Source organism: Toxotes jaculatrix, chromosome 1 (assembly GCF_017976425.1).
Source record: "Toxotes jaculatrix isolate fToxJac2 chromosome 1, fToxJac2.pri, whole genome shotgun sequence".
NCBI lineage: Eukaryota > Metazoa > Chordata > Actinopteri > Toxotidae > Toxotes > Toxotes jaculatrix.
In genome coordinates, this window is record NC_054394.1 from 9,205,297 (window position 1) to 9,231,957 (window position 26,661).

The 26,661-nt window shown below is 42.2% G+C and overlaps 2 protein-coding genes across 9 annotated transcripts in view; both read right to left on the minus strand.

The window, feature by feature from the left end:
- Window positions 1-14,641, minus strand: part of chd9 (chromodomain helicase DNA binding protein 9) — a 68,656-nt gene extending 54,015 nt beyond the window's left edge. For 3 of the 6 annotated variants that reach the window (XM_041035786.1, XM_041035777.1, XM_041035767.1), the window contains exon 1: window positions 8,750-10,456. In XM_041035786.1, coding sequence (XP_040891720.1) covers window positions 8,750-10,348 — 1,599 coding nt within the window. In that variant the 5' untranslated portion in view covers window positions 10,349-10,456. Of the gene's footprint in view, window positions 1-4,564; window positions 4,579-8,749; window positions 10,457-14,539 lie in introns of those variants that run through there. The other 3 variants (XM_041035751.1, XM_041035759.1, XM_041035801.1) reach the window with 3 other exon arrangements.
- Window positions 14,642-16,185: 1,544 nt separating this feature from the next.
- LOC121184509 (akt interacting protein) lies at window positions 16,186-22,248 on the minus strand. 3 transcript variants are annotated; one of them, XM_041042237.1, is made up of 10 exons: window positions 22,092-22,248; window positions 21,227-21,350; window positions 19,807-20,015; window positions 19,485-19,549; window positions 19,168-19,268; window positions 18,805-18,893; window positions 18,306-18,404; window positions 17,468-17,575; window positions 17,230-17,290; window positions 16,186-17,047 (listed from the first exon to the last, which is right to left on the minus strand). In XM_041042237.1, exons 2-10 carry the CDS (start codon window positions 21,272-21,274, stop codon window positions 16,940-16,942), a joined length of 888 nt encoding a protein of 295 aa, XP_040898171.1. In that variant the 5' UTR covers window positions 21,275-21,350; window positions 22,092-22,248; the 3' UTR covers window positions 16,186-16,939. The 3 variants fall into 3 exon arrangements, with proteins under 3 accessions (XP_040898171.1, XP_040898154.1, XP_040898162.1); XM_041042220.1 differs by having other exon boundaries at window positions 19,807-20,018; XM_041042228.1 differs by having other exon boundaries at window positions 19,807-20,018; window positions 21,227-21,353; window positions 22,092-22,247.
- Between the last annotated feature and the right edge of the window lie 4,413 nt (window positions 22,249-26,661).

Below are 26,661 nucleotides of genomic sequence, written 5' to 3' on the forward strand. Positions count from 1 at the left end.
ACGTGCCTCGCTACTGTAGCCCTGCTGCTCTCCAAAGCAACTCCCCTCCAACAGGCTTTAACAAAGACAGCCTATTAGCTCGCTATTATGCAGTCAGCTAATTGAATGTCTTAATCAAGTTCAGCACAGACAGCCATTCCCACTGCTGATAAGAAGATTTTTTGAGTGCGGACAGATCCATGTGAAGTGTTACAGGAACAGCAGGAACAGTTGGACCTGGTCCTAATCTGGATTGGACAGAACTGAACACTAGGGGGTGACTGTGAGGATAGAGAGCTGGAGCGCAAGGTAAAGAGAAAAGCGGTCTGCCATCATCTTCATGCATGCAGCTGCAGTTATGTCTGACTCATTTCACAAAAAATACCAGAACACTTTTCTAAATTGCACTGACAAGAAGCCAGATTAATACAAAAGGGAAGTTAACAGAGTATGAATAACCCACAGTAATGTGATAAGCAGTGATGTTAATGTTAACCAGCGCTTGGGCTGTGTTAAGGTTACTTCACATGCTGCCAATTACAGTACAACGCCTGTAGGGCTAACAAGTTACTCAACAGGTTTCTGAGATTTCCAGATGATGAAAACTTGACGCACAGTGTGTTACTATTTGAAACCGTTTCCTCTCGTCAACTGGCTGCTCAGTGAACAAACAGAAGCAGTGTCTCTGCTGATTTTTACCGGCCATTTCTATTTTCAAATGCATATGTGCCTGCCCCTCAGTAGTGTTTCTGAAATCGCTGAACTCAACTGCAATAAAAGTGTGTTTTATAAAATATCAGCTATGTGGATGGCAGCGAACTGACAAACTGACATTCACTGAATTAGTGGAGGCCTCTCAAATCTCATTTTGTTGAAGACCACACAGATCGCAACAAAACACCCTGTGGGCAAACTCTGTTTTGTGTCTTTGTTTAGTTTGGCTTTCACATGGTGTTCATTTTCCCACTGACCACCACAAAAAAACAAAAACAAAAAAAAAGAAAAAGCTGTGACTTCCATTTGACGGTTTGCGAAGAATACAGAGCATAACCTAGGCCTGGCTCTCTGTCAATCTGGCTCAATAACTGAGAAGAGCATGCAGTGATTCTAACTAGGGCATCTGCCCTTCTTGCATCTTTAAGTGTCAGCTCAGAGGGCAGTCGCTCAGCAAGATTTAAGATGATATTTTAAGGGCTAGAACTGTGTGCATGCACTAGCGAGTATAAGCCAAAGTGAAAGCAAGAGGCCATCCATCCACAGAGGGATACCCTCTGACTCCCAACTGACTCCCAGATTTTACATACCAGCTCCGTCATTGTGGATATTTTCCTATTCAAACTATTCAACAGTCAGAGCTGAACCAGGATCAGCTAAACTGTGATGGATGCCATTTTTTTGGTAACAGTTTATACTGGTAGAAAAATTATCATAACTAATAGAAGATCCATGTTGTTATAAGCTGAAATTATCCTTTGAACTGTGTAAGAAATTGGCCAACTGTTGAATTCAAACAAACAGGGGGCAGCTTAAGATCAGAAAGTTGGGGTACCCCCCCTCCCCCCATCATAAAAACAACTCAGTCTCATGTTGGACTGAGGGCAGACTGGATCCTACACTGACTCACTATTACCTCTTGAGGTACAAAGTGGTGTTACAGGACAGGACGAGTGGGTGCTCGCTGGTTAGCATGTTAACATCAGTAGATATTTCTGCAAAACAATACATTTTTTTTTAGGTCAAAAGTGTTATTGCTTCACATTCCTCAAACAGAAATCTGTACTAATTAAAATATGAGTAATTCAACAGAATTTGTTTGTTCTCTTGAATGAGACTCCAGTAACTTGAATTTCTTTGGAAGCACAGGTGGCTTCCAAAGAAGTGGCAGCTGATTGTATCTGCACAATGAATCTGTATGATTCATCAACACCAGAGGGATGTAATGCATTTTGCATATTGAATTGCACAAGGTTTTCATGTCGTTTTACATGATGTGTCACAAACAAAAATGTGAAGCTTCTTCTTTAACTCTGTATTTTTTTTTCTTTTTTTTTTTTTTACAGTGGTTGTTCTGAGCTGTTCTCTGAATCAGAGATGGCACAGCAGGTCAGACACCAGGCAGTGAAGTGAAGCCGAACTGTGCAAAACAAGCAAGCCGGATGATGCCATTCATTAATGGGAACAGCGGTGCAAACCGAAGAGTGGAGCTGAGAGCAGGTCCCTTAGGATGCGAAAGAGAGAGAGCTAGATAGAGACAGAGGGAGGAAAGGAGAGTGTGAAGGAGGGATGAGGTGGGGCGGGTGGGGGGGGGGGGGGGGGGGGGGGGGGATTCAGCAAGGGGCTTACTGCCAGACCTTTACAACTCCTTCATTATTGAAGCGGTGGCAAAGGGAGAGCAGGGTCTGTGTAAAGAGGAACACACACAGAGGCAGCTACGTACATCCGCACACAAGCAAGACAGAGCGAGTGTGTAGTCGACCTACAGCCTTCAGGAATTGATGAAGTAGGGATTTTTTTCATTCCCTGCTCTGATTTCTACCTCCTGCTCAGTTCGAGGCAGGTGTCTGCCGAGTCAATCTCTGCTGGAATGGGAGAGGCCGGGCACAAAGACTGTCTTCCACCAGAAAAAAGAGAAGATAATTAACAGAATCACCTCTGCCCCACTTATAAGAAAAGAAAATTTTATAAAAAGAAAAATATTCTGAGCTAGAAATGTGAGTTAGAAGGCTGATGTGAGGAATGTTGTGTTGCACATTAAGAAAAATTTAGACGTGAAATGGCTTTGACCATTTTACTTGATGAATTTATTCTAATTTTAAAAATGGGCAAAAAATTCCATTCAGGTCTTTGATCACCCCTTGTGCCATGACTCAGACTATCATGAAAAGCTGTTGTCAGAGTTTGATTGTTTTGTTGACACAAGCACAGACAGATGCTGTAGTATGCAAGAGTTTGATGTTAGGGAGCAGGCTGTCAGAGGTAGGCTGGACTGTTTCAGTTTCTTTCGGTTGCTGCATTTCATCCAATTGTGGCTGCAGATATTCATAAGTAAATAGCACAGCCAATCATGGTGACAAACAGAGTGACTGCAGGGCTGTGACACAGAGCAGACAAAGAGCAGTGAGTGATGACAGAGAAACACTTGATGAAAAATAAAAGTTTATGTTGTTCATAAAAGCAACTGTGCTTAAAAACATGACCAGAAAAAAAAAAACAGATAACCTCTGTCAATAAATGGAAAAAGTCAGTGGATGAAAATCAGAGTCTGTATTAAACCTGAAATATACTATATACTGTATACTATATACCGCGGCACATACATGTAGAAACCATTTAGGTCATTAACTGGTTTTGGTAAAGGCGGTGGTGTGTGGTAACACTACTTATTAGGTATAGGAGTCAAGCCACATTTTACTCCTCCAAACCAAGTAGACCTGCACAATAACAGGAATATCAAGATGGGTATAACACTGTATGACTAACACTTCTCAAAGATGAAAATAAAATAATACTGTGAAAAATTTTGCAACATCCTGTGATGAAAATACAAAAAAGAAATGAAACAAACTACTTTTGATGCAATGGGTGAACTGAAACATATGGTTAAAGGCCATCCAAGAAATCAGGTATTTTTGAACCTCTACAACCACTATTAATTTTTCATAAATGCTTCTTTAAAAGTTGCATTTTTGCCTGTAGCCTGTATGACGGCACCATAGCCTGTCTCTCTACAGAGGGAGTGATGATCTATCAATGACGTACCAGTTTTGACAGTGAACTTTCTCATTCAAAAGTAAAAACTGAATTGAGAGAATCAATTGCCCTGTCAGCAGAAACTGAATGCTGTAAAATACATGCATAACCCTCAATAAACAAAGTCCCGCCTTACAACACTGGAATCCATGGCAACAAACTAATGACTTCCTAATGACACAAACCTGTTTGCTGAACTTACAAATCAGTAACCAGGCAGCCAACCGTCGTCTCTGTGGACAGCGTGACCGACATTAAGTTCTGTCAAAGTCAAACTGTGGTACAGACAACCATGTATCAACTGGAACAGAAGGACAGACTTAATGGAGTCACATCAACGTAAACTAGCCTTTCTCTACTAAGCTTTACTTGACAGATCTTCACAGTCTCTTGTTCCTACCACAAAATAACAACCACTGTGTCAGTTGTAAACACAAGGGCAAAGAGGTCATTACCCCTTCCTGCCTTTTCTAATTTCCCCTGTTGCACCCTACACTTAGGCTAATTTACAAGTGGTTTTCATGCGGTCTTCCTCAAACTCGTCTTTCTGTGCCCAGAGACACAGTGGTAGTCTAACCTCCAGCTTTCCCATCTCCGCCAGTCAAAGGTTAACACGAGTTCAAGGAGGCTGCCTCACGTCACAACCAAGAAGCCTCACATTCCAGTCACAAACACACACACACAAAAAACTCAACATTTGACCGCTGAGCAAACACTCACCCACCCATTACCCCTGAAAAATATTCAAAGCCATTTAATCCCTAAGAGAAGGAGACAAGAGAGAACGAAATAAAGAAAAGCAGAATAAAAGGGCATACTTTAAATTCAGACCTACTGTGCAGTTTGGGCTGGCAGCGTTCCCACATGCCTCTGACACAGGCAATCCAAGTACAACTCCCTCCTCCCTCCCCTCTCCCAGCTCCTCCCCCGCCTCCTCCTGCTCCTCCACTGAGCCCTCCCCTTCCGCCCACAGCAAAGACCGGCTGACTTCCTGTTTACCTCTGACCCTTAGTTATCCTCCACCCCCGCCCTTATCTGGCAGGCCTCCAAAACAGACAGGCCAATGAGGCCGGATGCAAACACACAGAACACTTGACAGAGCGAGCAAGAGAGGGAGAGGGACGGAGGGATGGAGGGTGTGTGTGCGCGCGCGCGCGTGTGTGTGGGGGGGGGGGGTTGTTGTGTGTGGAGGCTGGGGGAGGTAATCAGGGAAAGTGTGTGAATGAGACAGCCTATCACCATGTGACCACAGAGGCAGCAGGTTTCCCAGGGGTGTGTGTGTGTGAGTGTGCAAAATGTGCATGTGCATGCGCCTGTTTGTGTGAGGCGCATGTGGGTGGTGGGGTGAGTGCTGGGGTGATGCATGGTGTCAAGTTACAAGGCTGATTATGGCATTGCCTGCCCAGTCTGGATGGCTGATAGGCTAGCAGTTATATAAACTTCACAGAGGTCAGAAAACCAACAAAGCTAGCATGTCACACATGCAAATCAACCCTGCTTGCAAGTGCACACATACCCTAAGTTGCTTACTGGCGATACAGCACTGGGGCCATGGCAGGGCAGAGACGGGTGAGCAGTGATACCCAGTCAGATAATAAATCTAATCCAGTGAAGCGGTCGGGCAGGCAGGCAGGCAGGGAGGAGGCACCTGGTCAGTGTCACTGCCAAAGGGCCTGTAGTGGCTGCAGCAGCCCAGGCCATTAGTATCCACCAGTCTCCACTTCCATCTCTCTTTCTATTTTGTTCAGCAAGAGACCCCTTTGTACCTTTATGTTAAGCATTTAGTCTGATGAAAAAAAAAAAAAAAGCAGAGTATACAAACAGTGAAAAACTTTGCAAAGTCAGTCATTAAGTATACAAGTGTCATGACAATGAAAAAAGGGCTACAGATCAACCGGAATAGATTAAAATGCAGTGAGACTGATATGACTCTGGAAACACCTGATTCCACAAGAAAGAAAAGGCTAAACGGCAAATTACAAAAACTGGTAACTCTTCATTTGTCCAGTTTTTATATTTATTTGTCTGCAGAATCAAATCACTAATAAAATTCTAAGGGGCAGTAAACCAGTAGATGAGCTACATACAACACAGATTTTAGAGTATCCTGCAGTTCATTTTAACATGTTCTGGTGTTTCTTGATTTCTCCCAGTAAGCTGGATTTGTGTACTCAGAGAAAGGTGATGGACCGTGTCAGTTTTGAACTGATAATGGCTCCTTTGGTGCCAAAGGGTGGGACTGAAATCAGGGTGTCAAACATCTTCTTTCAGTTTGAGTACACTGGGAAGGGGTGTTTTGAATATGCTGCTTTTGCCCCACAAATCTCCAAAACCAGTTTCCTTTTTGCCTTTGGGGCAGAGTTTAATTTGTACCCATTTATAGGTCTATCAACTCCAAATTAAGACACATTAAGATGAAGAATGAAAAAAGGAAGACACAATTCAATCCCATTGAAAATACACTACAACTGGATGTCCAAAGTTGAATTCGCCAGAAAAAAAGGTTCAAAATCAAACAACAAATCAGAACAATAACTACTATGCTGTGCAACATTTTCCAGTGTATCCTTAAACAGCTGCACTTAAAAAAAACAACAACAAAAAAAACATATTTGCAATATGTATGATATGTAGTAAAATTTCTGGAAATCTAATTAAGAAACTATTGACTATGCAGATGAAATGGCCAAATGGACAAATCTGTTCTGGGCTTATCCATATCTCAAAATTAAGAAAGTTGTCTGCCACTTTGGCATGCACAGAGAACTCAAAGATGTCAGTTCCTGAGTTCCTGAGCAGTCACAGCATACAGACCGACTGCTGACTCACTTTAGTACTTGCACGCGTTACAGAGAGGCATGCAGCTCAGAAGGGTCTCACTTAGAGTGCTTGATGCCTGTGAGCTTGAACTACCTCCTCAGAGAAAGTCCCTAGAAGTCAATAAATATTGCTGAAATGATTCATGGGACATGCAAGGGTTCTACACACATCTGTTCATTTGAATTTAGATCCATTGCAACTGGGCCCAAGACATTATTTTTACTCAATTTAACCTCTGAATACAGCAACCTGGGACAACTATTCAATCCTGAACCCTGGGTGCTCATCACAGCTGCAGCTGACCATTACAACCATTGGAAATCCTAATTAGCCACATTCACTGCGGGGGAGTGAAGAGTGGGCAGCTATCCCCTGATGCCTTGCCTGTTCAGCAAACTCACTATCAGCAGGCTCTTCACACATCAGTGCACATGAATAGCACAGTCAGCCTGTAAGCATCAACACAGGGCTGGATGTTGACACAGACAGAGAGAGAGGCTCGTTCGTATGGCTGTGGTTCACGGCCCAATTCAATCAAGGACCTTTGCAGATGGGCAAAAAGCCTGTGTGGATGAGCTCCGGTTTAGGCAGACCACCACCACCAGTTTTGTTGTCACCTGCTGCCTGTTGGGGGATAGTTGAGGCAGTACTCAATGCACAGGTTGTGTTTTGGCTCATGGGCGTAGGTTTGGTCTCAGAAGTTGGGGGGGGGGGGGGGGGGGGGGGGGGGGGTATAATGGGTCTCCTGCCAGTAAGAGGACACTGTTCAGAAAGATTTAAATTAGTCACTCAGTGTCAAGTGTTACTGTAAAATTGTTATGTGTTAACCCACACAAGGGTAGGTGCAGATGCAGAAAAGGTAGGGTTGGTAAGATAATGTCAAACAAACACTTCTGTGTTGCCAGTGGCAATGAGACTGTTTTATTAGTAGTGAGCCTTGAAAAACACAAGTGCCCATATGAAAAAAAAAAAGTGTGAATTATTGACATGTGCATGTGTTTGACATAGTTGTCAAACGCATGTGTAGTTTGACACAATCTGTTTCTACCGCCTTCAAGAAAATATATTTAGTTGTTGGTAAAACATATGATGCTTTTGTAATAACACTGCTGAAATCGAACACAAATGTTATCAAAAAGGAACACATTGATGTGTTGAAATTCACGTCCTTTTACGTGAGCAGACCATGAGGAAACGTCTGCTGCTTCTGCTGCTGGTCATGTGTCACTTGTGGGCCAGGCGGCTGTGTGGATGCTGCTAAGTTACGAGCCAACTGAGGTCCAGGAACCGCCTGAAGCCTGTTACAGCCAGCTAATGCATTCTCCCAACCTCCCCCTCTGCTTCTTTTCTCCCTCTCATGCTCTTCCTCTCTGTCTCTTTCCCTCCCTTTCTTTTCTAAGCTCTCTTTTTTTCCATGAACTACTGCTCTCTCCATCTCCCAAACCCCCTCCCCCCTCCCTCAAGTGCTAACCACTCTCCTTCACCATGCTCTTTTCCTCCCGCCCGCTCTCTCACACGTGCACATGCACTCTTACACACACACACACACACACACACACACACACACACACAGACAGACAGACACACAGAAACTGTGGCAGCTACCACAACAGCGTGCAACCTCCCCCACACTCCAGCGAGGCAGTGTGCAAGTGCCTCTGGCTTGCCCTGACCCACATCTTGATATAGCCCTAAGTATGCTTACAGCTAAGTCCTGAAGACACTCCTGCCACTCTTAGCCTAATCAGGCCTGACCTGCTGTCGGCGCACCGAGCAGGCCAGGCTGGACAGACCATTATCATTTTCAGAGGGCTTTCAGATGGCCCTAGGTACCGCCTTTCCACCTTCCCCCACTCCACCACTGATTGCAGGTTTCTTACTAGACAAGCACATGTTCTATCTGGGATAGTTAGTTAAACATTACAAGAGTGACTGGATTTTGTGCCATGATATACCAGGAAAAACACATAAAGACTCTTAATGTCAGCATAGAAATGTTCTCCATTAGTAAGGCAAAGATCAAGTATTTCAGCATAACACCTAATTTCTTCAATTGTGCAAACAGCCTATGCACAGACACTATGCACAGCATCATATAAATTAGAGCAGGACAGCCATATGTGTACGATGCTTTACATTTTTTAAGAGACCCCCCCCCCCCCAAAAAAAAGAAATCTTTAGGTCTGAAACATTGTTTTACCTTCTCTTCTTTGTACTCAACAGGTGGTGGGTTCCTTTGCTCGTGTCCCCTCTCGAAGCTGGAATCGGCCCAGGAACAGTTGGATTCATCCTGTTGGCTGAGAGCAGCTTCCAGCTGGGGCAGCAGGTCAGGCAGGAGGTCAGGAGGCTCCAGTCCCTCCAAGTCCCCATCCTGAGCCTCTGATGTCAGCAGACCATCTCCCAAAGCCTGGTATCCATTAGTGTTGATAGCCCCGCAGCTCTGAGGCTGCTCAGAGGGCATCTGGCTGGTCATGCTGGGGTAGCAGCTCATAGAGTCCCCAAACATCTCAGATGACCTGCAGTTTCCCTGGGTTTCTCCAGAACAACGCAGGGCCCGGAAAGGACATTCTTCTGCCTGGCTAACTGGGATCCTAGTGTGCTGCTGACTCATAACTCCTGTGGATGGAAACTGACATGCTGTCCCTGAGAGCTCAGGCACTGTGGAAGTGAGGGGTGCAGTGGTGGTGGGCCCAGACACTGAGGCTGAGGACAAAGACTGCTGATCGAGACGGGGTATTTCTGGCTCCCCAGGGTAAGCAGGATACTGAGCCGGTTGGTACGCAGTGGCAGAAGTGACTGAGCACGCGGGCAGGGAGTGAACCATAGATGATGAATGCATGGGGAAGGGCAGGTTAGGGTCTTCTGGCCCTGATCCAGAGAAGGTTTGGCTTCCCCTGGTCAACTGGTAGCTACCATGCTGCTGCTGCTGCTGCTGCTGACGTTGTTGTAAGCAAGTCCCACTCAGAGAAGCATTCTGACTTTCCAAATAAGACTTAGTTGGCAGAGATCTTGATTGGAACCTTGGTCCTCCTACAGTTAATTGGTGCTGAACCTGCTGCTGACTATGGTGAACTTGCTGTTGGCTCTGAGACTGACCTCCCTGATGAAAAGAGAAATTGTGATGCTGCTGTTGCTGCAGGGACATAGTCTGCGTGTTAATTTGTTGGTGCTGGCGCTGGTTTAACAGCTGTTGCTGATGACTTTGTTGTTGTTGCAGCTGCTGCTGCCGCATTCTGTGATGCTGCTCCTGTTGTTGATGATGACAGGGGTGGTGTTGTTGCTGTTGTATTTGTTGTTGTCTGACATGAAGTTGCTGGTTGTGCAGTTGCTGCTGCTGATGACAAAGCTGTTGTTGCTGCTGCTGAGATATGGGGTGGTACATATTCCCATTCTGGTCTTGGTTGCCCCACATTGGACTGCTGCTGTTACAGAACAGCCCATTGGATTGAGGTACTTGGCTCATGGTGGCATTGTGGTACTGGCCATGTTGCTCTGGCATCATGCCACCGCCTCCACCGCTTGTGCCCCCAGGACCAGAAAATGCCTGCCCTGCAGGATTCTGTGCCTTAATGCCCATGTAGTGACCCATCTGCTGACTGTATGTGGGTATGACCTGTTGAGTAGAAACTGGTGGCATTATATCTTGGTGCTTCCCTGGGCCTAGAGGCTCCACATGGAGGGGCTCAAAATCAGCACTGAGATTTAGCTCATCCACAAGTGACGGCGCTGAGGGAAACCCATCCTCGTCCAGCCCTTCCAAACCTCCCACAAAGAGGCTGGGATCATCAAAGAAGTCCATGGCAGAGCTCGGAGGGTGACTGGAAGCTTTGGAACACCTCTGGATCCGAGCTGGTCCCAATGAGCCTCTGTTTCTACAGAGCTACAGCATGTCCATTATACTGTGTCCCTGTACAAAAACAGAGAAAAATAGATGGTCTAGACAGTTTGCAAACACACATCAAGCTACTCATTAAGATAATTCAGAAGAAACGCCACCCACAAACATGCAAATGAATCCTTTTCAGTCTGTGATTATATGACATTTTATCAAGTATTTCTTTCCTCACCACGTCTACTTTTTGCAGGTAAGTAGAATTGTATGCAAGTAGAATTGCATGTATTCTCATCCAGTGTCAAAGCTTTCAAAAGTAAGGTAATGGCTAGATCAGAAGAGTGTAGGAGAAGTTTAGTATTGTGAATTATCTATCAACACTGCCTTTCATGTGTGTAGCAAAGCAGCTGGTGCAAACCAACCGCCAGCCACCAGCAGGTGCCTCTTCCTGTACCCCCTCCTTTAACACAGACACAGACACACACAGACACACACACACACACACACACACACACACACACATAAAGACATACACACCTCAACCCCCCACCCCCACCACCAATGAAGCTGCTTGCCCTGCTGCTGCAGAATGTGTGGGAGGTGCAGACAGCTGATAGAATTTCAACAGCTAGGGACAGAGGCAGATGAAGCCCGTTGAGTGTGTGTGTTTGCGTGTGTGTGAGTTCTGAAACCACAGACCAGCGGAAGATGACAGAAGCTTACCCAGGTCAGTCATTATATGCTGACTTGCTATGCACAAAGGCGCACAAAAGCACAAATAAGCATGGACACTTCTCCTGTGTCTTAGTCTAACTTGTAGGGATAGGCTACTTTAGTTGTTTTCATTAATATGCATTTGAAATGACCTTTAGGCTGATGCACGGTTTAACATATTGAAATGTGTTATTTTTTTAAATACACCATTCCCCTATATACACTCTGCCTGTGGTGTTTCTGTCCAAAACTATGGCCTATAGCCTTAATTATTGCATGTGTGATTTGGAATCACAGACCAAATAAATCACTAACAATGACCAACACTGAAAGCAAGTAATGGGTTCATAAATTCACACGAGAGGTCAACATCCTAAAATCCCAATACACAACCCGAGGCACAACGTTAATGTATTTATTCAGTCTGCAAGGGATTCTGAAAATGTAAACACTGTCAGGATTGTCATATTTGACAAACATAAGCAACATGCCTGAGATGTTCCATTAACGTCATTCATGGGGAAGGCCAGGTTACTCTGATTATGTGATTCTAATTACCAGCTCATCAACATTTTGGCTAAGTTGTTAATGTAAACTGTAAATTTGCCCAGTTCGTCTGCTAACCAATACACCAACATTAACTGTCTGTATCACTTTTGGTTTTACTGTTTTAGTTTCCATTCATTTATTATCTATACCTATTTATTTTAACAGGGTCTCGGGGGTGAAGCCTGTCCCACCTGACACTGGCTGACAGGCAGGGTACAGCCTGGACAGATTGCCAGCCAATCACAAAGACAACACGTCACAGACAACCATTCATGCTAACATTCACAACCACAGGCAATTCTAGTTGCCAGTTAGCCTAACCTGCATGGGTTTGGACTGTGAGAGGAGACCAAAGCACCTGGAGAAAATCCACACAGCTAAAAGGAGAACAAGTCGGCAGGTTAGAACCCAGAACGTTCAGCTAACCACCGAATAAGTGTGATGTCCTGGTTTCATACCCATCACACTGCGGCTGATTCACACCTTGCGAGCAGGTTCATGCAGTCTATGTGAAATTGCTGTCATTATTTGTCACACCTGTGGTAGTTCAGGTGTCATATCACATATCTAGTCAAGAAGCACGCGTGTTTTTTGCACATGAACTAAACTGTTAGTTTAGTGTTGCAAAGGTAAAATGTTAAACCAATATAGATTAAAAAAAATATCTTGTTTTTACCAGAAATTAAACTTAAATTATAAACAGAACAAAGAGAGACAGAAAAATGCTATGGTTTACTGGAATATAACTGCAAACAGTTCCTGCTATAGCTCACTGTCATGCAAAATACATTATTACTCTCCCCAACAACTACCATCAAAAGGTTCCAATAAAATCTGTCCACACAGGCATGAAGCCATTCCTGTTTTCAGTTAGGGTTGTGCTTCCAGTTTCAGGTTCATATCAGTGCTTTGTTTACTGTCATGTTTATTGGGGAATCACGTGACAGTCCTAAAATGCAACCTTCCCATTTGCCTATATTCATTTAGGCAACACAATGATGATTTGTTTCACACTATTTCAACAAGCAAAATGGGAAGCATGTGAAATCAGTGCCTAAGAAGAAACAGACAATACTGTTTGAGGAAGAATTGGACATAATGGCCACATCTGAGCAATTTAAGAAGAATAGAAAGTTACAACTTTTCCCAGTCATCCTCAAGTGATAATTACACCATATCTAGCTCTAGTGAATGGGGTTTTCAAGTAAATAGTTTCTTTTTGTTTTATTCAGGTTCTTGTGAAGTTCTTGTGTTATTTCATTTAACGAACATGAGATTAAACTCATTTGATTATTTGAAATGATTTCCAACACTTGTCCGGCAGTTTTTCTCTTACTAGTGATATTCAAAGTAAGTCTGACGCACAGGTGCACCCAAGTTGAAAGCTGAGGTAAGGCAGAAAACAGTCCACTCAAGCTGGATTTACGACAGTAAACTGGAGGCACGGCAGCATGTACCATATGAAAACTGAAGTGCAATGTGTTTGAAAAATGATTCACGATTATATCACTTTGCCATGTGCCCTGAATCTATGCAGCATATTCCTGAGCCTGCTAGCCAAGCCACTGCTAACCCTGTAAACATCCCCCCATCTGGTCCAAAAGCACACGCCAGTCCCCCTCAGCCTCTGTCGACTTCCAGCTGTTTCCTTCATTATCGTGACGCTGTAAGCACCATCCAGGCACGTGCAGCTCGGGCCTAATATCAACATGAACTGTGTACATAACTGTCCCGAGGTCGCCATTGAAGCCAGCGTCATACAAATGGCCACTCCTGCGCACCTCGGTCAAACAGCATCAAACCAACCATCAGTAGCGAAAAGAACATAAAACAGTTCCCTCAATATTACCTGAAGATGCGAAAAGTTAAGTACGTTGAGATTAAAAAAAAAAAAAAAAGTTAGTGTCGCTGTCACTGAGAGCGCGTTTCGTTTAAGTCCTCAAGACTCTTCGGATGTTTTCATTGCTGCGACGGTATCATGCAAACGCTCAGCAACATGTTCGTCAAGATTTCACAATTTTTTGATAAGGAGTCTTACTTTCATGAAAGAGACACCGGGCTCACCGCTGAAATCAGCCGCATCCCTCTCCTCTTCACCCGGCGATCGCTTCAACTCCTGCGAGCACGGTGCTGGAGAAGGCAACGAGGCGGCAATGTGTTGCGCCACTTGGAGCACAACTGCTCGCCAAGTGGAAATAAAATGAATGCACGTGGGACATTTGATTTTAAATTTAAAACGTTAGCACCGAGTTGTTGAGATGAGTCACGTGCTCCTAGCCCAACCTCCACTTTGGAAACCACAGGATTCAAAAGGTGTCGTGACGCTTCCTCACTGAAGAAGAGGAGGAGGGTGGTGATGATGATGATGAGGAGGAGGAGGAGGATGAGGCCGAGGAGATGGATGGAGAGGGCGACAGTGACGGTGTCCGTGAAAATGCGACCTGTTTATTATCATCGACCGACTTTCGTTTTCATTTCATGCGAGAGCTGCTCGGGTACTGGGCACTGCTAACAGTTACCGCGTCCACATTTCAAGTACCGTGCTGACTGCGCCCGGCTCGTCGCTGTCAGTTCAGGACCACCATGGCCGAGAACCACGGAGGACTACTTTGGAACCACGCACGTTTCCATTTACCCGGCAAACTGTGAGAAAGTACGGTGGCGTTTGTTGTTTTAAATGCCAAATACGCAAAACTAGTACAGACAAGTTTGGCAGGATGGGTCTAATTTCTACCGGGAAGATACACACTCAGCAAGACGGTGTGTCATCAGACAGCTGAGGCGAGCCTCGCTGACTGACTGTCAGAAATTTGACAGCTCCGAGCCTGAATGAAACGGAACCCCTCGAGTCTAAAACATTTCTCAAGAAGCGTCAAAGGACGTGTTGTTTCTTACCTGAAACGAACCTTAAAGCGCAACTCCGAGCGTCAATGTTGAGAGAGTGTTAACGGCGAAGTTGTGTCTGTGTTGTTAGTTGTACTCCTGCTGGCGACCACGGCACAGCGGCTCTACCGCTGGTGCTGACGTGACTGTGATAACACCGCATTTGCATATTAGTGACCTCCTCTGTGATTGGACCACTGACAATTTGCCACAGTGTGTCCTCTCAGTGTGAATTTAAACCGCGCTTTCCGCAGTATTAGCACTTTCGGTACGGTGCCGTCCCCAGTCGGTCCCAGAGGGCTGCCGGTTAAATCATGTAGTCATTTGTAAAGTCCCCATGTTGACAGAGTGCATAAGATGGCCGCGTTCAGGCCAGAGCCAATCCGGAGAGGTTTTACTTTCGCACATGGAGCAGAGTCTCTGCACAGTGCAAACATGACAGGAGTGGGAGTGCTGCTCTCCACTGTGGGTACATGCCGACCTCTGGTGGCTGACTGAGCAACATCACAACTGTTGTCCTCAGACTTTATAAAATTCATGACATTTTTAATCTCCTGTGGGACACATGTATGATAAAACTAATGTATCCTAATTTTGTCATTGACCCTACTTATATTGCAGGAGATCTTCAGGGTCTGTGCCTAAACTCCATTTTCCAACCAATTAATAACAGAAAATCAGGGAATGATTCAGATGTAGTCTCCTTCCTTCTGACAGCTGTGGAGGATAATGTGGAATCTAGGTGAATATCATTTGTGATTATGTAGATTATCTAAGACTGACACTTTATTACTATATTGAGCCTATACTAATGTAGGCCTAACTTCATAGTAATCAAAGCAGATTTGAGTAAACTGCCCAGAGTCAGCATTTGATCCGGGGACACTTGGTGAAAAATCATGAAAAAGATATTCAGAAACAGATGTGAAATATCTGTGCTCTGTACTGGTGTTTCAAACCAGTAAAAATCATTTATGGCAAACTCAAGTACAAAAATGAAAATACAAAGTCTAAATTGACTTTTTATCATTTTATTGATTTCAGAGAAAAGCATTTAAATCTCATGTCATCTATGCAGCAATGTCTTTCACAAACTGGAGCAGGAATGGTTCCATACAGAACACATTAAAACTCGTGTTTGAAGATGCTGACAGCCCGAGTGGCAGTGTGTGAAGTACACTGAGATTTTGTAACGCCCCTGCCTTTCACAGCAGCTATAAATAGATGTAACGGGTTTCAGCACCATATCTGCTATTCTAATAGAGTCCTTTACAAGTGGGAATCCCACACATTTTTAAAAATGTCACATTTCTTCCACCTCTTTAGTAATATTGAAAGTGGATGGGCACTATTACTATCAATTAATCCAGAGTCCGTTACTGGCGAAGACATCGCATATAAGGTGACTTTGGTCTGGCACAGAAGAAAAAGGGGTATTCTTATAGCTGGATTTAAATCTGTTTTGTGCTGTCCAGAAACTAGTTAATAACTAAACCTTAACAAATTCCATATGATTTTTTTTAGACTTATGTAGGAATCCTGCAGAAAGTATGGATCTGTAAGGGTGCTTAAGTAACATTTGGAAAGAAAGAAAAACCAAAATACTCACTTAGACTGATGCAGACATGTCTCTTAAAGTCAAACCTTAGCACAGCATCCAGTATTTACACATCAAACCTTTAATAGCCAAATAACCAAAGATATATAAAACATCCAAAATGATTTAAAATAGGACAAAATAAAATACATGAACTTTAGCGTCTCATTTAAAACCACACTTGCCTGCTCTGCTTAACATATATATATATATTAGGAACTATGTAAGACAATAGAGGACAGACCATAGAATTAAAAAGAAATCATTGTCCAATAAGAAATATAAAACATATCATGTTAACCTAAGTGGGTACTGGGAGTGGTAATTAGGATGTTTCACTCACACAACTGTGACTGACAACATTCCAAGTCTGACAAATAAACAGTCCTGAGCCAGTTTCAACAAGTGGTACAGATCATATAGTCCACTGTACTTACTGTATGAAGGCAAATTGCTTTGCTCATACTTTTCAGCTCCTTTTGGGACAGTATGTTACCACCTAGCCCAACATGTGCATGGATCCGAAAATCTAAATGAGAAAGCTCTTTGATTGCATCGCAGCCTAAGTGATGTTGTTGAGACATCCATTTGTCATCGTCGATTTACATATGATACAAACTTTGTTTCCTTATTCTAAAGCTGTTTGAGGAGGTGCCTACAAAGCTTTTAAAGCCGAGCAATAACGTGGAGGTTTAATAAAAAGTTCTCCCAACTGTTTCAAGGATCCACTTCACATAAACAGCTGAGGCAAGCAGCTGGCATGGCATCCGATACTTGTGCCTCCCTCTAGTGGCCACTGCTGCGACAGTGCAGGTTCAACTCTGGGGAGGACTGTCGTCTTTGCTGAAGGGCTGTGTCGATCCAGGCTTAACCCAAGACAGACCTGACACCTGCGTTCCCTTGTGGTGATCCTCAGGCCGTCTCTAGGGCAACAAGGCAAATTAGAAGTTACATAGCAGTTACATAGCAGGAACAGCTCAACCAAACAAGGTGCTCTTAGCTCACACTGTAGCTTAACCAAACCCTTTCGGTTTTAATCTGAGGTTAACAGCAGCAGACAGCACTCTCCTGCTCATGTACAGTTTGAGGCGGCAAACTCACGTACTTTGTACGTGAACATCCGCTCTTTTGCTTCCTCATGGACAGCTGGGTTCCATGGAGAAAAACTGTAACCAGTGGATAAAAGTGGCAAAGTGAGTGTCCTAGAAATCATCAACTTTTTACTCTTCAGCGTTTCATCACACGCATATACATATATGCACACGCACACAGAATCACAAGGTGTTCTTTTCATGTAGTGGCACGGTGGTGAGGGTTGTTAAATATAGTAACAGTTTACCAACCTTATTGCGTAAGGATCATCTATCTTGGGCTGGTCGAAAAGATGACTGTTGCATAGTTTCACACTATCCACCACTTTGCTTTTGAACAACTGCACATCCTTTTCATATCTGAAAGGGGGAAAAAATGTGATGTTTTCAATGGCAAATCAATGACCAAATAAACTGTTGTGTTTCCATGGACTTTTTCTCTCCTTTATTAAAACCATGTACACCTGCATAATGAATTAAGAATAGGCCTTTTTCACTGCTTTCTTGACTAACACTGACTTGTAGCAATAATTGGCAACATTAATAATGGCTGAATTTAAATTACTAGGGCCAGTTCTAGGGTCCCATTATTGCATATGCTCACTCATGGACACTTAAAATGTCACTTAAAACTTTAGTGGTGTATTGTGTGGTCATATTTCATGAAATTATTCCGATCTAAATGAAAACTTGCTTCAACATTACATGATAAATGTTGGATATTTGTAACAATACTTCCCAGTGCCATACAGCTGTTTAGCCAGAAGAAAATTTCATTCTACTTTGCACTCAGCCACATCAGCTGATAAAAAACACAGTTCTTAGGTGTAGATTTGCATTTTTAATTCTATTTACACTTAAAAATATATAGAAGTATGTAGGGATGGATGGAGAAAAAAAATAAACTACTGGTCTGTACAATTAAATGGAATTTGTCAGGCTTGTTGATGAAAGTTTTTCAAATTATTCAGAAAGAAAAAAAAGAACATTTTAAAAAGTGTTTGCCAAATCATTCTTTGCACAGCACACAACAGATATGTCACCTCTTACATTAGAATAAAAACAGCTGAAAGGATGATAAGACACTTACAGCACAGCAGCCTCTGGGTTGAGTGGTTCTGTGGTATTGATTTTGTAGAAAACTGTACGTGCGTACATCAGGACTTGCCAGATGTGGTTGTGATTTCGTCTACAAGAACACAACATACAGGTTTGGCAATGTTATTTAATATTTTTACAAGGAACATGGTGTGTTACCTGACCACTACTAAAAGTGAACACCCTGCCATCACATTATTGTTCTTGAGATTAGGTTCATAATCCAAGATAATCTGATTTAAACACCATACTGAATATGTTTTCTTTTTATTGTTCTGGAAATCAGTCTCGAACTTTGATTCAAAATTAACTTTGTAATGAATGTCCTACTGAGTCCAACAGTCCAAGGGGAAGCACAGCCAGGTAGGACTTGCTCAGGGCACACAAAGTTAATAATTTAGTTTTCACTGAAGTTTGCATTTTTTGCTACTGCAAATACTTTGAAGAAAATGGTAGAGTAAATTACACAAGCATAAAAGCAAAGAACATGCCTCCATTTGGTGAAAGCTCTTCTGACATCAAGCTCTCCAGACACGGGGTCAACAAGAGGATGGAAGACTGGGATGTCAAATACTAATTTCTGAAATGAAGCACAAAGAAGAAATGATTGAAATTTTCCCCAACAATACATTGTAACTGTTCCATAACACAAAGCATAGTCTCCTTTATCAAAGTTCAAATTACAATTACAAAACTGAGGACTTTCATATGTTAAAATCCAGCTATAATGTTTTAAGATATGCATGATTTTCCTTTGATAATTATCCTTTTTTCTTCTACCAAATATTCACTCTAGTTTTCATGTTGTGTAAACAGTCAAAAAAAATCATTACTGTCAGAATTACACTACTCACAGGACACTCTCCATCTGGATAGTTATCAGGGATATACACAGTGAATTTGAAGACTCCATCCTGGTACAAGCCATGTCTGATGAATATGACCCCAAACCACACTAAACACAGGAACACAAACAGAACCTTTACTTTTAAGAACACAAATAAGACTCATGATAAACACTGAGCAGTGTAAATATATATAAATGAGATTGGTGAGAGCACAGAGTTCAACCTCAAATTATAGATAAAACAGTTCTTCGAATTTAAATTGGCATTTGATTGATGTAAATATGAAACATTAAATGCATGAGCTTCAAAAAGAGGGTTCTTACTTAGTGCTGACTTGTAGGATGGTTGGACATAAATTCCAGGGAGTTTCTGCTTAATCACTAGTGTGCTGCAGGTCACATGGCAATATGTTAGATCAGTAAAAGAGGGAGGAAAACATTTATGCAACATTATTTATTCTTAGGTAAATGAAACCAAAGGGTTAGTGTAAGCACTATCTAAGCATGCCCTTTGGTTTTACAGGAAAATGCTGCCAACATTTTAAAAATAACATTAAGCATGAACACAGGACACATCATGACAAATGCCAAGTGAATAAAAACAAACCAAATGAACTTCTGATCCTCAAACTGGATCAATACTTACAACTCAGCCAGCAGAGAGTACTCCAGGTAAAAGGGGCCATAGGAAGCATGTGTGCCATTGGCTGACTGGGCTGGAGTGCCCGATGACGGAGGCTTGGTGATGGGGGCAGCATTCTTCGGAATAGGTGGAAGCTGCTTTTTACCAAAGGGCAGCCGGGCTGGGCTCCCTCTCTGCTCCCCGTGCCCACTCTGATCCTCGCTGTCAGGTCTCTGCTGTTTTGTATGAGAAATATAACAGGACTCTCAACACTTCATCTGTAAAAATCTCTAGCCATGTGAAAAAGTGGATAGAAGGATGACCTTGATAGCCATATTAGAGAAAGCTACTGTTTATGAGTCACTATGCACACTCGAGAGTAGAGCTATTGCCCAGGGTAGTGATCATGTTACACTGTCCATCTGGTTTGCAGCCATTCTGCCATCAGGAAGCAGCGTCTAGACAAGAGCATGCGCTAAAGTCCAGCTATCATTGTATCTTTCCGATGCTGCTGAGAATGATAAGAGTAGTTGTACAGTGTCACTGTACAAATCGATCACACGGCAGCTTGATGCCAGGAATGCATCAGGAAGCCACAATGATCACTGATGATGACTACTTCAAGTATGACAGGAATGTTTCCTGCAAATTATGCATTAATACAACAGACTCAGTCTGCACAGTCACTGAAGACAGACTTGACCACAGAATGGTTTTGGAATGTTGCTCTGACAAGGCAGGAGAAAATTAAACTAACACCCATGTTCAAAGTACATTGTTTGCCTCATCCCTACCTCACCAGGGTTACACCAGCATGCTAAAATGTACCTTGCCCCTCCCCTTTGTAAGCCGAAACTAAATCTATTACGACCTGTTTTAAACCACTGACACAAGTAATGTTCACTAATAATTATAAAAGTTCACAGTTTTCAGCCATATACTTGATTTGAAGAATGCAGCCATTTTAAAAATGTTTTTCAGCAAACATATAAACATTACATATGATCCTATAAGACCCATAAAAAGCATTATTCCTTCTGCCAATAAAGTCATCACAAATATGATCCCAACCCCAACCACACAACTTGTGTTTAACTTTGGCACATAATTAAAAAATGATGGGCACAAATGGTCATCTTTTTCAAAATGAAGCTAAATGTCTAAGGTATGTCATCTACGTGTTCAGCACCTTTGCTTAACTGTAAAAACTTTGAGACGGATCTCATGTACAGCACCATAAAGCATACACAACTGCCAGGTGAGTTAAATTTCTGAGAAAGGCTTCCACACGTTTACATGTATTTGTGCAGAATCATCTAATGCAAACTTTAAGCCACTAAAGACCCTGTTTACAATTAAGTTTGAAATCATATGCTTTCCCACAGTCTAATGGTTACAGTTCTGTTGCAGCCACCACCTTGTAAACCAAAGTATTTCACTTTACCTTACGACTTGTATTGGCAGACATGCTCCAGAAAGGGTTTAAGTTCATTACTCATTCAGAGGTTCAGAATGGTTTTCCTCTTTTTTTATGTAGGTGCCACGACAAGTGCTGTCCGGGCCATCCGCTGCTATGACAGAAAGAAAACACATGAAACTAGTGACAGTTTCACACAGAACACCCATCACAAACAACTTGTAAACATACACACAATCAGGTACGTAATGTTGCTCTAATGTCATCTAGGTAACACAATAACCATTCATCGTTGCATCTACATGGTTGTTATTAAAACACGCCTGACCTTAAGTGCTAACTACCAGCTAGTTAGCTCCGGAATTATCTAAAATGAGGGACTGTTTGGGATAGCTTAGCTTCATGCTAACATTGCTGCTTAGTGAAGTATGCTAAGGTTAGCCGTGATGTTGTTGTCCACATTCAAAAACTCTGTTGTGTAGCTATAAAGGGCTGTCGCAAGGTGGTAATGGAGACTTGTGATTTAATTTCAGTAAAATTAGCTCCTAGTGTTGTTGCATTTCTGGTAGGATATCGAGTTATCGTGTCGCTAGCCGCAGCCTGGGGTTATAGTGCTAAGTTAGCAAACGATATGGGCCAACGTGAGGTAGTGAAGACTGAGGTAATATCAGCTGACAGTCGGAAATATGATCGAATTCTGTCTCGAGGTAGAAGACTAGTTATTGTTAATGTTCACACATTGACGCTGTCTCACCTGTTTACTTGACTTACTTTATATCTCTAGCATTAGCTAGAGATATCAAGCTAGAAGCTACCTTAGATGTTGCTAACAACTCGACTATGCCTTTAATTTTAACCTTTGCACGTTAGCAAGCTTAGTGGTGTGACTCACCGTATTTGCTAGAGTTCTGTAAATAACCCTTTAACAGAGGTGTTACGTATGTCCCGGTATAATTTCCAGAGAAACAGCTCTCAGATACTCGCCATTCCATTGGGTGTCATCCCAGCTAAATAGCTAACGTTGGCTAGCTAAGTAATTTGACAGACACAGAAACCGGAGTTCAATCTAACCTAATGAGGGGCGTTTCAGTGTATCAGTGCGAATTCTCATTGGTCTACAGGACAAACGACCTCGTAGTTGATTTGCCGGCGCTTCCGTCACGTGAAACGGAAAGTGTACTTTACTAAGGAAAAGTACTTGGGACATTTAAAAAGTGAACGAACCAGCAAACAAAACAGAAGAGCCTCGGAACTGTGAAGTTTAAATGGAGTACGGTTATTTTGGTTATTACATTGATTCCACTTGTGTGTTTCCTGATATCCTGTGAAGAAGGACTACTGGTAATTAACTTTCACTATTAACTACCTGTGGCCAACCTGTCATGTTAACAATGAACTGACTCACGAAAAGCTAAGCTGTAGCCTAATTCAAATACTTTATGTGTATCTGTTTTTTAATTGCTAATTGATGATTCATGTTTAATCTTTGAAATATTTCACCTTTTATCACCTGTATGGGCACATTAAAGGATGAGTAAATATTTTTAAATACACTTTATGTCAGACCTGTGTGCCCAAAATATCAAAAATTAGCTTTCTTGTATGGAAAGTCTTGGAGCTAGATTTAGTTTTAAGTAGTGTTGACAATAAAAATGTCTGGAATCACAGTGTGTGTGTGTGTGTGTGTGTGTGTGTGTGTGTGTGTACACACAAAGAAAAAAATGCATTCTAGTTAGGCCTGCAAAGTCACACTATCTGGTCACTTCCTGTCTTTTCATCTTATATATTATTTGTTTCATCACCAAAGAAGTTAACGAAGAGTCCCCCCTAAAAGTGTTTCGAAGCACTTTGATAAACATGATGCACACTTTTCTATTGCCTTCATTTTAATGTTTGGATGTACTGCACGAAAGTCCCTTGAGGGTAAGGCGCATCCAAGCCATCTGTGTCACACATTTTTTTTTAAGTTTTGACCACGCTTCATTGGCAGTTCATTCTGTTGATTGATTGATTTCCTAACAATTACACCTAATTATTTTTCTGGGTGAGAAAAAAAAACTAATTTAATGCATGGGTGATTGCATTAATTGGGAGAAATGACTTTGTCCAAGTTTCAGAGTAAATACAAATTATTGACTCCATTATTGTTATCTGATTGTATATTGTCCCAAGTACACTTCACTGACAAAGGTAATTAGTGTCCTGCTTCTTTATTGGGGCATTCAACAACGCAAGGTCACCATCATTCTTTTGACATGTACAAATCAAAGACCACCTCAAAACAAATAAGTTTATGACTGCTTTACCTTCGTCGACATTGAGATAAACTATCTGACACAAACAAGGGTGCAAATATCCACCATTGCTTTTGTAATGAGTTTTTTGTTTTTGCCATTGATTCTTCATCTAATCAACTATTGTGACCTTGTTTGGTCAAACAAATATACTAATGAATGTAATTAAAATGAGGAGATTGGATTAACTAATTGAATATGTGACCCTTTGGAGCTAGATTGAATATTTTAGAAGTTAAATTTTATATCAACTGAATTTAAACATAAATTCAAAGAAAGGCCAAAGAACATATATAAGCTGCATATGTATTATACTTTAAATAAATTAAAGTATATATGATTAGTAAAGATTCATGTCTGTGCTGAGGAGTGCAAAGACAGATTTCACAGTGACTGTAGTGTAGCTAAGAGTTACACTACAGCAAATCTAGTGCACACATTTGAATAGGGAGCATCATCTCAGCATCAGATCCTTTTTTTAAATATTTGCCATGTAGATCTGTGATGTAATGGGATATTTTATTCTCCAGTTTTTCATCTGAAAGATTTATATCTTGTGGTTTCAGCAGCATTTTACAGCTACACTCACTCGACTGGCGCCAGAATTCAAATTTAAGATGAAATATGTTCCCTGCTGTCAGTCCATTCCTTCAGAGAATTTAAGGCGCACAGATTCACATATACAATTTGGTTTAAATGACAGTTAAAAATTACAATTGGCAGCCCCTGGTGAAAAGTGTCTTGACAGCACAGACATAAAAAAAGTGAAAACAGATGACTCCATGTCCAGATAATATGTAATAACAATGTTAGTTTGAATAAAGAAAGCCAAATCTAGATTCAAATGTAATATTCATTTTAGAAATATGAACAACTGGGGAGTAAAGGTTAAAAAAACACCAGCCAAATCTTTCATATAGCAATAGTCTTTCCTTATCCCTGAGGCTATGGCCTGGCCAAAACCTCAGTGCAGCAATTATTTGCTGTAATGACTGCAGTTCAAATAAGCCTGGAGATTTTATTAAACCAAATGAGAGAATCATCTGTGTATTATCACCTCGTGATTGACAGTGACAAGTGTTGGGCAGGCACGGATGTGAGCATGATGAAGAAGCTCTCGGCAAATCTCTCGATAATGTTACCCCTGATAAAGTTGCCTGGAAAACCTCAACCAACAAATGGAGAGGGAAAGCTCCACGCATATTAATTCCAATTGTCAGATCCCTTCTGTGGGGGAGTTGGGAGGGTGGGGGGGTTGTAATCTGGCAAGCAGCCTCGGCTGCCCCTCTATTCACTGACTGGCATTTTACACAACTAATGAAAAAGAAATCCATTGTGCTGATCATATGCATAGATTTCACTCTATAATAATGATGAAATAGAAATATTCATAATAAAAGTAAAGGTCACTCGCTGCTGCAGCTAAGCTTCCTAAGCTGCAACCTTTGCAAGAGCAGTTGTCAGGTAGCAGCGATAAAATAGGAAAAAGAGAGAGGCGTCAAGTTTTAACCCTGCAGAGGCCAAGAGGTGAGACACTGCTATCAATCTGCTGCTATGTACTGTAGCCCGTTGGTCATTTGTTCAATTTCTTCCCACAACAAACAGTAAGGATGTTTGTTCTAAGATGGATCCAGCAGGTCAGTCTCCCCCAGCGTTCAACAGATGTGTCAAAGGTCAGTCACATGGTCGTGATTTACATAGTCTCCTTTCTGAAGTACAGTATCAAAGCTAGTGTATACATTCTTCAGGGATTTGTCTAGTTAATAAAATACAGGGAAATATGAACAGCCGCCTCTCCTCTCTTCAGCACTTCCATCCTGCCTATCTCTGTATGTAGGTCACCTGGGCTTCTTGAGGCATATGAGTGGTGGAGTACAAGGGTGGAGAGAGGTATGCCTCACCTCTGAAGGACATTCACAGCATTATTATTGCCCACCGCGACTTCCACGCTGAGCCCCATCTTCATATGCATCATACACTGGCATTTATTAGTGCCATGCACTAAGTACAGGCCATGTTATTGAATTTGAATATCAGCTCCTAGCCACATTCGCAGGCCCTGGAAATATATTAAGATGAAGCAATCTCATTTAATAACACCCAAACTAATAAAAGGAGAGCAGATTGAAAATTAAATTTATGAATATTGCTTGGCAGCAGGAGTGATCCAAAAAAGCTCAGCTTGGTCTGTCATATGCAGATATTTCTCTTGCTGTAAGGCCAGGTGTTGGAGAAATTTCCGACTGCCTTCCCATGAGTATCGTGTTGAGAAGGCAGCAGGTATTTTTAAGTCCTTTTGTGTTTGTCTTTGTTCAAATGCAGAAAGCCATACTGTTGGCTACTTCAGTCTGGCTGGACAGAAGTATTTTGATCAAATAAAGCAGCAATGATGTGATGGGGGCTGTGATAATTAACAGAACAACTTTTTGATGCTCTGATTGTGCTGTATGTGAGTTCAGCCTTTGTTTAGCATTAAGCACAATGCTGCTCGGTTTTGGAAATGATCATTTTTTTCCTCTTGTTAAACTGAAGGTGTACTTCCATTGGACACAGTAAGAAAGCCCCAGTACCACAAGAGTTACTTTAAGCCCGTGACAAAACATAAAAAATGTACATTGCCAGTAATTTGAAAAGTCTTTCTTCCCTCTTTTTTTTCCTGAAATCTTGAAACACTGGCTCTCTGAAGTGGCATTCATCCAACAGTAGTCATATCAGTCTGCGCCAGAGCTTAGCAGCTCAAATTATGGAATGTCACTTCTTCACTTTATTGACTCCGTTTCACACAAGCCCGTAATTTTCCCTCTTGTGTCGTTGATGGACAACATTCTGTCGGTCAGTGTTTCACTGTTGAGTGTGCGTGTGTGTCAGTGTGTGTGCGTACAGCAGCCTTTTGCCAAGACATCCGACGGGCCTGGTCCATCTGTGTGTAAATGTTTACTCCCGGTGGAGCTGTGACTGTCACTCATTGCCCAGCCAGCCTAGTGCCAGGCATTGATCGCAACATATATCTTGCTCTGTACTTCCCAAACCTTCATCAACAGATGCGGCTGCAGAATTGATTAGCAGCAAGTCAATGACCAAATCTCTTTGGAAACATTTTTATTTATGTGTGTGTTTATGTGGATAGCTTAGAGGGCCATTAGCGGGATTACCTTTGAGGCTTGGCTG